General features: G+C 61.6%; 1 protein-coding gene and 1 long non-coding RNA gene across 3 annotated transcripts; one reads left to right on the top strand and one right to left on the bottom strand.

Annotated features, from left to right (window-relative positions):
• Positions 1-694: 694 nt before the first annotated feature.
• Positions 695-6,481, bottom strand: LOC135316815 (uncharacterized). Of its 2 annotated transcripts, XR_010376047.1 has the most exons (3): positions 6,344-6,481; positions 1,974-2,101; positions 695-1,232 (listed from the first exon to the last, which is right to left on the bottom strand). It is a non-coding gene; the product is annotated as an uncharacterized LOC135316815 (long non-coding RNA). The 2 variants fall into 2 exon arrangements; XR_010376046.1 differs by lacking the exon at positions 6,344-6,481 and having other exon boundaries at positions 1,974-4,622.
• A 1,118-nt stretch (positions 6,482-7,599) lies between these two features.
• LOC135316829 (peptide methionine sulfoxide reductase MsrA 1-like) lies at positions 7,600-10,787 on the top strand. The gene is made up of 6 exons (XM_064471691.1): positions 7,600-7,778; positions 8,838-8,906; positions 9,042-9,161; positions 9,763-9,867; positions 10,202-10,308; positions 10,476-10,787. The coding sequence occupies exons 1-6, from the start codon at positions 7,706-7,708 to the stop codon at positions 10,632-10,634; spliced, it is 633 nt and encodes a 210-aa protein (XP_064327761.1). The 5' UTR covers positions 7,600-7,705; the 3' UTR covers positions 10,635-10,787.
• Positions 10,788-11,558: the final 771 nt, after the last annotated feature.

The following is an 11,558-nucleotide window of genomic DNA, read 5'->3' as shown; positions in this document are numbered from 1 at the left end:
TCAGAGGGAATAAAAGAGCCACAAACAAACCTACTGTCTGAGCCAGTGCCAGTGCTTTAATCGTCAATACGTAACGGGTCATCGTCAGGGCAGCTTGTGCTCTATTGAAAATATTTCAATTATTAAATCGCAGTTGGGAAACATCTGGAACCAGCCAGCTGCCAGCTCTGCTCTTCTCACCTTGGGCAGAAAATCAGCCTGGTAAGCCTCGCTTTCCCATCGCCCTGCTTCCACACCGCGCAGGACGCAAATCCTCACATGCTCTCTATGCGCTCACTGAAAACTGTGCTTAATTTTTTTTTTAAACTAATTCTTGCTTCTGAAAAGCAAACAAACAAAACTTGGCTCCAAATAGGCCTGTCTGTGTTGGGCAAGGACCTGGGCTGCTTCCTTAGCGGGTTTGGGCTGGTGTTTCTGCAGGTGTCAAAAGCAGTTGTGTCGCCATTTGCATTTTATTGGGATATTTTATTGTTTTCTCCGGAAGAATTTCTGTCCTCTTCATTCCCTGATAGCTTTGGCCTCTCGCTTTGCCTCCGAGCTGGCCAAAAACCCAAACTCCTTGCTGGTGTCCTCATGGCTTTCCAGAGGGAGCATGAAACTGTTGTTTGCAAAGCTGGAGGAAATAAGGGCAGAAAGCTTGACTTCATTCAAGGCCCAAATTAAACAATTTGTGTTTTGAGAGACTCTTAATTGCTTCCCCCCCCCCTTTTAAACTCACAAAGCCGGAGGGTGGGTTTTTCTGCCGTGCCTGGCAGGTGCTTGGTTTCACTGTTGGTCAGACATAGTTTGTTCCCCCTTTTGGTCTTCAAGCAACGACCGGAGAGGAACAGGAAGATGCCATTTGAAAACCGCAATACTTCAGATGCAGGTGTAGTACCTGCGATTATTTTTATGTAAGAAAACAAATAACTGCCCCATCACTTCAATCACAAGCCGTAGATCCGCGTCCTCTAACCTGGGATGGCCCCACACCCACGTCGCGTGCTGCGGCTTCAATTTCCTCTCGTGTTTGGCTGTGGGAGAGCTAAAATATTCTTTTTTTTGTTATTTTTTTCTTCTTTTAAGGCAAAGCAGGTGAATTGCTGGGATGTCACGCTCCTGATGCCCGTTTTCCCCATGGGGTTCATTCTGCAGCACCTTCAACCTTGGCATCGCTTCCATGGAAACCAGCCACCTCTGCCCCAGGAGTCTGGCATGCCCAGGGACCTGAAACAGGCCTGTTTCACCCCAAACTGGAAAGCAGAGAAGAAGAATAAGTAGTTTAGTACATTGCTGGCTGGCTGCACTCCCCCTTTTGCTGGTCAGGAGACCTGCGGAGCTTCCGGAGGGGAACGGAAAGGGTAACACCACAACAGGGCCCCGTCTTAAATATTAGGAAGTTGGGGTTTTTTTCTTGAAAAAAGGAGAGGCCAGGTGAGTGTTGGGGAGAGCAGAAATAGTCCTGGGAAGGAAGGGGTAGCTCAGATGTGGGGAAAAAAGTGGATATTTGACATATGAATTGGAAGTAGCTGGTTCCGCCGACCCTCCCGAGGATGCTCGGAGGGCAGGACTAGCGGGGAACAGTTTCGGTTTGGGCCTGTCCTGGTCTGAACTGGGACAAAAATGGAAACTTTTTAGTGCATCTGAGGAGGTTTCACTTTCAGCCAGCTGCAGCGCATCTGTGCTTGGCAGGCTTCAGGATACAGGCAAAAAAATCCACCTGCAATTATAACTGAAGACCCCAACAGCATGCAGCGCCGTCTCCCCATGAGTGTGGCGCAGGCGAGAGCAAAACGATATTAATTACTGCTGTTTCTCTGCAGAAAAGGGGCAAAATACTTGCACGGTTCCCTGGACTGCGCAGGGAAAGGGATCCCTGTCTGATTTTTGCCTGCTGGTGTGCTGCTCTCCCTCACTTGGAGGTGAATTCCCCCTGCCCGCAGGGCCGGGATGCCTTAGGAGGAGGTGGCTGGGCACGGGTGGGAGCCGGGGACCATCGAAGGAAAAGCCTCTTTGCTGCTGCGGTTCCTGAAGTTGTAGAAACCTGGGTTTGGCCTTTGCACAGTGGGTCCGTGCAGGGGCTGATTTGGGGTTTTCCAAACTGTTTGCAAACACCCTGACCCTGTGGAAGGAAACACAGCTCGGCTCAGCCCTGGAGGCAGCAGAATCCAGGCAGGGGGGGCTTGGGGAACAGTTTTCTGTGCTGGGGCTGAGCAGCCAGTGCTGCTCTTGCCGTTGGCATCATCCGCAGCACCGCTCCTAGCTTATTTGCTTGGGAAAGGGAATTCCCAGATCTCCCCATAATGAGGGGGGGGGGGGAAAGCTGGAAAACGCAAGACCTAAAGGCTTGAAATCCAAAAGGCAAAAGCAAAAAGCCCTGCAGTCGGTGCAAGCAGCAGCACCTGGGAGGATGGAGCGGCACAGCTGTGCAGGCATCCCTCTGGTGCAGCGGCCACTGTGTGCCTTTGCAGCTGGGAGCAGGGCTGGGGATCGCCGCGGGAGGGCTCCCGTCTGCCTGCTGTCCTGCCTGCTGTCCTGCCTGCTGTCCTGCCTGCTGTCCTGCCTGCTGTCCTGCCGGGCTCTGCACCCCTGTGCATGGCTGTGCACCGCTGCTGATGGCTGTGCACCTCTCTGCACCCCTGTGCAAAGCTCTCCCAACCTCTCTGAGCCGTTTTGGGGCTGCAGAGCACTGCAAGACCTGGGAGGCAGCGGTGCTTGCAGGGAAGGACGAGGTATTTTTAAAATAAGTATCTTGGATGGCTCCAGGCTGGGGCAGAGGCTGTGAGGGGTGCAGAGGAGCCTGGTGCCATTGCTGCAGCCTGCCTTCCATGGCCTTGAGTCACTGAGTGTGGTCCTGGAAGGACCCAGAAATCTCTGCCCTGTCCAGCATCCCTAGGGAGAGGTGGGGGGGTTCTGAGCATCCAGCTCCCCCTTGGGCAATGCCTAATGTGTGGCTGGGCTGGAGCTGGCAGAGGGTGGGTGCTGCACCCCCATGGCCAGAGCAGAGTGGGTGCAGGGACCCCTCCAGGAGGCTGTGGAGGCTCTGCAGGGCTGGGTGCTGTGACAGCCCCCCTTGTGTGTGGCTCCTGGGGGACCCACAGCTCTTCTGATGCCTGCGGGTGCCCAGTGGGTCCCTTGGGAGGGCGAAGAGACCAGCCCGGGGGTGTGATGGGCTCAGCCCTGCCTCTGACCCACCATACCCATGCATATGGGGGAGCATCCATGTCCTTGGGCCACAGGAGATGAGCGAAGTGCAGGGGTGCTGAGAGTCCAGAAGAGTTAGTGTCGTTCCCAGAGCCAGCCTCGGGGGTGGCACGTCCCTCCATGATGCAGCACCAGGGCTATGTGCATTTACCCATGAGATCCTTTATTTTTGAAACAGGCCTTTCCCCTCCCAGCCACCCCAGGGCAGCCCCGGCCCCATCACCTCCCACCCCAGGAGATGTCCAGGGAGGAGTGAAGCAGCATGACACAGTCCCTCCCCCAGCCAGACCCTCTTTCCAGGGCTTGCAGGGTGTTTAATGGCCATCATTGGCTCCTTCATCCAGGCCATTTTTGGTGGCCAGGAGGGGATGGAGCGCAATGCCTGGTCCTGCCCTGCCTGAGTTTCAGGATGGGAATGTGAAGATCTGGGATGGAAAAGGAGCACATTGCCTGCAAGGACATATGTCTGGGGCCTCGGTCTCTCTGTCGCCTTTGCTGCTTTCCAGAGGGCAGGGGGTGCCCCAGGTTCCTGCGAGGGCTGGGGCAGTCAGGGTGCCCAAAGCCCACAGGAGGATGAGGATGCAGCAAACATGGCTTTGTGCTGCCGAGGCTGTGAGCAGGTCCCAGGAGAGACCCAGGGCTCGGCACCAAGCCAGCGGAGGATGCTGGCAGCCACAACCCTTGGGGGACAGCGGGGACACTGACAGCAGCAAAGCTACAGTGATGGGACGCTGGTCCTGCATAAATTACTTGGCAGGGGAGAGCAGGATATGGGGAAAAGCAGAGTCTCCTTGTGCTTCATGTGGGGAAAGCAGCAAAAAGCATCCTCAGAGGGAGCAGACATCAGCTCTGCTGCAGCCTTTGGTGGTAAGCAGGTTCCTCGATTAGTCCTTGGGGAGCTGTAACCCTGAGATCACAAAAAGCACCTCGCTGGGACAAACGTGGATAAACCTGGAGCTGCAGGAAAGGCTGGCTAAGGCGGGGCAGGTCAGTGGTGCTCTCCCTCGCTGGAGTGATTTATCCAGCCCTTCTCCGGCACTGAGGACCGTGGGAACGTGGGACATGAGCAGCTGCTCTGGGCTTTGGCTCAAGGTTAGCGGGTTTATGCCAGAGGCAGCTGGAAACACTGAAGGGATGGTGGGGAAGGCTGGGGCTGCAAAAGCATCTGGGCAAAGTTTGGCTGAAAAAAACCCCAGAGCTGTTGCTGGGTGTCTTCCCCCATCGGCAGGGAGCTGCGGGGAGCAGCCAGGTGCGAAGCCAGCAGCGCTGGGTGTGGAGGGGCTGGGCGGTGGGATGGAGGCTGATGCCTCCCCACTGCTCCTGACTCATGGGGAGAAGGGTGTTAATGCAGCCGGGTCGGTCCTCATTCTCTTCTTCCTCCTCTTCCCCACTAACGAAGGCTTTTGGCTGCTCCCTTCCTCCAAAATGTCCTCTGTGTTCCCCCTTCCCACCCCATCAGCTCCAGCACTTCTGGAGGCAGCAGCACCCACTCCTGGAGTAGGTAAATATCAGAAGGGTCTGTGGTTGGGGCTCTGTGGGTAGGGGGCAATTTGGGAGTGCCCTGGGCTTGCATCACCTCTCCTGTCCTTGGCAGGGCTAGGCCAGTCGAGGTGGGGGGTGACGTGGGGACCCTGCTCTGCCCTGATGGTCTTGGGTGGGACTGGGTGGCGTTGGGGGGTGGGTGTGCAAACAGGGCTGCAGAGAGCTGGGGGGAGATGGGGAGGCTGGAGGGATTGGGGGGGAAGAGGAGGGATGGGGACACCGGCCCCCTCCCTGCCCTGTTCCTCCCTGGGGGTCCCGCAACGCATTCCCTTACCGGCCCGTGTGCGATGGGGTGCTGCTGCTCAGGCTTTTTGGCATCTCCATGCTCCTCCTTTGGTGAGTACAGCCCCCCCTCCGACCCACCAGCCCAGACCGGCCCCCCCCTTTGGCATTCACCGCGTGCCTTAATTGTGTGACATTAAATCAAGGTCCACAGTGAACACGAAACGCTGGGGCCGATGGCTGGGGGTTCACGGTGGTCGTGGGCTCCTGGGATCCCTGTTCTGTCTCTAAACCCTCATCACCCGCCTCAGCCCTGGACTCCCATCACCCCCCTGTGCTGGGACCAAGCTGTGCCCCCACCCCACCCCAGGCTGGCACTGGTGGAACAAAAGTTGTGGGAGATTTGAGGCTGGGGGCTGCCTGGATCCAGCCCCATCCCGCATCCTTCAGGCCCAGCTGGGAGGTGGCTGCTTGATCCCTCTGCCCAGGATCGTCCCCCAGTGCCAGGGAAGCTATTTTTGAACGAGATAAAAAGCAAATCCCCAGCTGTCCTTGCCTCCCCCGGCTTTTGTCAAGCTATCAGCACCCTCAGAGCCATGGAAACCCGGGGGCGGTGTCTTCCTACCAGCTTAAACTCCCTGGCAGATCAGTCGGGAGGGATTTGGGGGGGGGGGGCTTGGGGCTGCTTGGTTGTGAGGGCTGGGGAGCTCCTGGCAGACCAGCTAGAGCAAGGTGAATTTGGGTGCGTTCAAGTGGGTTTGAAACACTGGTCCTAGGGTAGCTTGGGGCACGGGGGTGTTAAACCCAGTAAAACCTCATTTTCTCTATTTCCACAAGGTATTTAGCAACAAAATAGTTGAAATGGCTGAAAATGCCTCAAATCCCCATCCTATAGCTTGGGCCTTCTTCCCCCCTTCCAGGCCAGGACTCGGTCCTAAACAGCAGCATGCAACGGCCAGCTGAGGCCTCACAAACTCAGCAGAGGAAACCCCCTGCTCCCTGCTGGGGACCTGGACAGAACTGGGCTGTAGCAATGTCGGGGGTGGGGGGGGGAGCACCCCAGTTTCATCCCTGTGTCCCCCCCATCCCCTGGGACCATCCCGAGTGCACCCCAGCAAACACCACTTTCCACCCGTGACTTTTCTAGGGGGGGTGGGTAATTTCTCAGTGCAAATATTCCCAGGTGGGGGGAGATTGGGGTGGGGGGGCATCTCCTTAAAGGGGTGCCCGGGCCATTCCCGGTGGGGGATTCCTTGTTTCCTTGTGGGCCCTCAGCCCCCCTCCCCTTGTTCCCCCCAAGCACATCCCGCATCCCACCGGGAGCAGCCGCACTGCGCCGCCCGGCCCCCCCGCCGGGAGCATCCATCGGTACGTACCCCCCCCCCCGCCCCGTTACCTCGGTGCCCGAGGGGCTCCCCGGCAGGAGGAGGATGAAGGGCACCCGCAGGGTGATGGCAGTGGTTGGGGACAGGCCGCCGGCGATGTCACATCCCCAGGCACAATGAGGCCACCGCCGGGCTGGGGGGGTGTGTGCGTGTGTCCCGCGTGTGTGCGGGGGGGGGGGGAGTTAACCCTTCCCTGCTCGGTCCCGGCACCCACCAGCCTGGGGGGGGTGGGGGCCCCCGGGAAAACACCAGCACTTACTGATGGGGGTACCTGGGGTGCTCAATGATGGACACGGTGTCCCTGTGTCCTCCCTGCTCTCCTCCCCCGGAGTCACCCCATGTCCCCTGCTCGGGGCTCGGCCAGTGAGGTGGGATGGGAGGAATGGGATTGGGATGGGAGGGATAGGATAGGAATGGAATAAGAGTGGGAGGGGTGGGATGGGATGGATTCTGATCTGATCTACCGAGGGTCCGCGGGGACCACGCGTCCCGGCTGACACCTGCCTGGGTGGTGGCTGCGTGGTTCCCAGTGAATCACTGGTTACAGGGGGACTGCTCTTCAGCGTAGGCTCAGATTGGGGTTAAACCCAGCGGGTTTGGGGACAATTCATCGCACGGGCAGGTGAGCAGGTGGGGGATGTCCTCATGGTCAGCCTGAAGCGGGGATGGGTTCGGTTGCGGTGCTGCCTGCAGGCAGCGTGGCTCTCCGGGGGGGCTCTGGATCAGGCCCTACCCTACCCTGATGAGGCCTCAGGCATCCCCGGGTGGGGGCGAGGGGCTGGGACACCCCCACCGCAAAACCCCTCAGCCCCGGGGTGCTGGGTGCTGCCTGGGGACCAGCACAGCCGTGGGGGTCCAGAGCCCTGCTCCTGGGGGAGGCTTTGGTGGGGCTCAGCCATGGGGCAAAGGGGGGGCTGGATCCATCCCGGAGTGACCTTGGGCACCGCCAGCCTCGTCCGCGTTAATGATTGACGGGGTGGCCGGACACGGTGGGACTCTGCCCATCCCGTGCGATCACCCACCCCTGCCTCAGCCACCCCCCGCCACCCCTGGTCGGGGTTCATCGCCCCGGCCTCATCCTCCCCCCGGGACACGCGCTGACACCCCCCAGGGGTCCCACGGGGGGATTTTCTCCCAGGGCTATACACCCTGTCCGCACGTCACCGTGTCTCTGCGACAAAGTGGGACATCCCCTCCCATGCCCCCCATGGTGACCCCGCTCCTGGGGCCAGGCTCTGCCTCCCCAGCGCCCTGCTGGGGAACACCCTTCTCCCTCCCAGTGTTCCCAGTGCTCCTTCCAGCACCCGCAGCTCCCTCCTCCCAGTCCGCAGGGGCAGCAGGGCTCAGTGGGTCGTCCCGTCTCTGCGGGGGCCATGCCGGGTGTCGGGGTGCTCCCCAGCCCCGCTGAGGCTTTGCCCGGCAGAGCTCAGAGGCTGCTGGTGGCAGGTACCAGCACGGGCATCGGGCTGGGCTGGGGGTGGCAGGGGGCTCACTGGGGACAGGGAGGGGGGCGGCACCCTGCTGAGCCCCCCCCAACACCCTTGGGGGTTTTTGGGGGTGTTGGGGAATGGCCATGGTTCTGTCCACAGAGCAAGGTAGTGGGGAAAGGTCTGGGGCAGGGTGCTGGCACTGGTCACTGGGGTGTTTTTGAATTCAGTGTCCCCCCCTGCCTTCACCATCACCCAGATGGGTCTGGGAGTGCTGGTGGGGACAGGGTCCTCTGTACCCCCTAGGAACACTGTGACCCCCTGGTTTGCTCACGGGGGCCATCCTCGCAGGGAATTTGGAGGGGGACAGAGGGTCTGGGAGCCCCAGAAGAAGGAGGGCGAGGAGCATGGAGGGTGTTCATGCTCCACAAGTGTCATGAGCAGCCAGGTCTCAGCTTCCCTTTGCTGCTGGCCAGGTGGTGTCTGGGTGGCCGGTGCCAGCCCTGGCTTTGCCCTCCTTAAACCCCCCTGGGATACCCTGTGCTGTCATGGGAGGCCAGTGCCCAGGGGCCACCCTTCCCCTCTCCAGGGCCAGGGGAGGCAGCAGGACCCCCAGGCACACCTGCAGTGGGGCCACCCCTCTGTGGTGGGACAGGGAGATGGGGGGATGGGGAGGTGGGAGGGGGACATGTTCACCATCGCAACCGGTGGAGCTGCTGGGAGATGGCAGCCTGGGGGGAGGGATGCCCACAGCCCCCCCCTTGTTACCCCCCACCAGCCTCCCCCGGGTGGTTCCCCTGGCCAGAGCATCCCTGGGGCAGGGGGGCGTCCCTGCAGGGGGGGCAGCGCCAGGCAGGGCACAGGGTACCAGAGCACCCCCAGGGGAAGGTGACAGCCCCAGAACCCCTCCAGGGGCCAGGTTAGGGTGAGGGTGGCCATGAGAAGCCAGAGGCCAGGGGGGCCAAGGAGCTGGAGGGGACAGGGACAGGGTGAGTGCCTGCTTTTGGGGGGTGGACAGGGTAGAGATGGCTGTAGTCCAGGTGGGCTGGGGGTCCTGACCCTGTGTCCCCCGCTACAGCCACCCACGCCATCAATGGGAACCCCATGCTCCCACCCTTCCCAGAGGAGATGCAGACAGCCATTTTCGGTGAGTGGTTCCCCCATGCCCTGAAGGGGGGGGGGTCCTGGCAGCCGCAGCTGCCCCCAGGACTCCCCCATCCCAGCTCACCCCTCTCCTGAGTGAGGGCAACCAGCTGCCCACTCCCCGCCTGCCCCCCTGCAGGCATGGGGTGCTTCTGGGGAGCAGAGCGGCTCTTCTGGAAGATGCCAGGGGTCTTCTCCACCCAGGTGGGCTATGCAGGAGGCTTCACCCCCAACCCCACCTATGAAGAAGTGTGCACAGGTAACGACGGGCTCCTCCTCCCGTGCTGCGATGGGTGGACCCCCCCCAATGTCCCCTGCACCCATGGTGGGGTACTGTCCGCATCCAGCATGGCAGGGTGTCCCACAGCCCCTGCGGGCCCCAGCCTGGGCTCCCATAGGACGTTCTCTGCTATCCATGGGATGCTGATCCCTCCTTGTCCCTCACCACAGACCCACAGACCCCCCAGCCCAGACAGATGCTGCCCAGCTTATCTGGGAGACATTTTGGGGAGGATTAGCCATCTGCAGGAAATATTATCCCGGCTGCTGTCTCCAGCTGGGGATTTATCCCAGTGGGGGGTGGGGGGGCTTGAGCATCCCATCCCCACCCAGGCATGGGAGACCAGGGGGTCCGGGAGGGTGGGTTGGTGCTGTAGCCCCTCTATATCCAGCTCCATCCCTCCAGCCTTGCTGACACTCCTGTTTTGCACAAGTCTCACGAATTTGCCAGATCTCAGCTCCCAGCGGGAGGGTGCATCAGCCAATGGTCTCCCCCACCCCGGGGCAGCAGGAGGCTGGGGGGCAGGAGGCCACGGTGAGGGGCTGCCCCGGTAGCGCTGCGGGTCTGGCTCTCGCTGCAGGACTGACGGGGCACGCCGAGGTGGTGAGGGTCATCTTCAACCCCCAGAAGGTCAGCTATGAGGAACTTCTCAAAGTCTTCTGGGAGAACCATGACCCCACACAAGGTAGGGACGAGATGCCGGGGCTGGGTGGTGGCCATGGGTCCCGCTGCAGCCCTGGTCTGGGGAGGGCTTAACCCCAAACTGGCCCCAACAGTGGGTCCTTGGCATCTCCATCCCTTGGTGCTGGGTGTGGGGGGCTCACAGAGCCTTCACTCACCAACCCCCTGCAGGTCCTTAGCAGGATCCTCCACAGCCAGCTCTGCTGCTGTACCCCCATCCCATGCCTCAGTTTCTCGGTCTCCCCCCCTCCCATGGGTGAAGGCACTGTACTGCACTGTGCCCAGTGGGGCCAGGGGGTGCCCCATAACCCCCCCCCGGGTGCTGCCTGCCCACCCAGGCATGCGGCAGCAGGAGGACCTGGGCACCCAGTACCGCTCTGTCATCTACACGCTGGGCCCCCAGCAGCAGGCGGCTGCCCTCCACAGCAGGGCAGTGTACCAGCAGGTAGGTGGGGACACTGGGGACACCAGGACCCCCCCTGGGGACACACTGGCCACCTCTCCCAGCCCCGGAGTGTGGGGCAAACCCTTGCCCTGTCTATGCCGTGCCATGGGGCAATGGGATGGAGGGGGTCCATCCAGGGTCCCAGCGCCATCATGGGACTGCCCTAGGAGCTGAGGGAGCGGCGGCAGGGGGACATCACCACTGCCATCGAGCCGGCTGGTGACTTCTACTACGCCGAGGACCACCACCAGCAGTACCTGCACAAGGTGCCTGGGGGCTCCTGCGACCCGAAGGGCACCGGCGTCACCTGCCCCATCACAGCCTGAGGGGCCACCTCGTGCCCCCTGGCTTGTCCCCATGTCCCCAGCGTTGCAGGCAGGGTGGGGAGAGCAGCCAGCCCCACATGCCATGGCCAGCCCCACACACCGCAGCTCTCACACTCCCCATTGCCCTGGCAGGATTAAAGCCACGTGCCCCCCGCTTTGTCCTGTCCATGGGTGCAGCTGGGGGGCCTGGAGGCTCGTTGGGCTGGGCGGGGGAGGGGCGCTGGCTGGGGTGGAAAGGGACCACCGTGGGCCCTGCCTGGGGGTGTCTGTGGCCATGGCTCTGCCCCATTGTTTGGCATTAGGGGGCCGATGGGGCAACGGGGGTTGGTCTGGGGCAGGGGCTGGTGGTCTGGGGGGGGCTGCTGGAGCGTGACGGGGGGGTGGTCTGGGCGGGGTCAGGGTCCGGGCGGGGGGCTAGAGGTCCGGGGAAGCCCGTGTCCGTGGGGTGGTGCGGTCCCGGAGGGGGCCGGCGGGGGGTGCCGCTGCAGTCCCGCGCTCTCCCGCCAGGGGGCGGTGCCGCGCCGCGCCCCCTCCGTCCGCCAGGGGGCCGCGGCGGCGCAGGCAGGGTGCGCGCCTATACGGTACATACGGTACATACATACGGTACGTGCGTGCGCACGCAGAAACACAGCACGTTCGGCCTGTACAGGTACGGGTGTCACACGGGGACAGAGGGCACATGCGTGTGCAGGCACAGGGGCGTGCAGCGCACATACGTACACGTACATGCGTGCACAGGGACATGCAGCGCACATGCATACATGCACACGCGTGCACAGGGACATGCAGCGCACATGCATACATGCACACGCGTGCACAGGGACATGCAGCGCACATGCATACACGCACACGCGTGCACAGGGACATGCAGCGCACATGCATACACGCACACGCGTGCACAGGGACATGCAGCACGCACAGGCA

This window comes from Phalacrocorax carbo, chromosome 22 (genome assembly GCF_963921805.1).
Source record: "Phalacrocorax carbo chromosome 22, bPhaCar2.1, whole genome shotgun sequence".
Lineage (NCBI taxonomy): Eukaryota > Metazoa > Chordata > Aves > Suliformes > Phalacrocoracidae > Phalacrocorax > Phalacrocorax carbo.
The sequence above is the reverse complement of the archived record's forward strand: the minus strand, read 5'-3'. Positions and strand labels throughout refer to the sequence as shown.

Coding starts and splice junctions, on each gene's coding strand:
- LOC135316829 (XM_064471691.1), top strand. CDS start 7,706: ATGCCGGGTGTCGGGGTGCTCCCCAGCCCCGCTGAGGCTTTGCCCGGC. Junction 8,907..9,041: donor GATGCAGACAGCCATTTTCG/GTGAGTGGTTCC, acceptor GCCCCCCTGCAG/GCATGGGGTGCTTCTGGGGA. Junction 9,162..9,762: donor CTATGAAGAAGTGTGCACAG/GTAACGACGGGC, acceptor CTCTCGCTGCAG/GACTGACGGGGCACGCCGAG.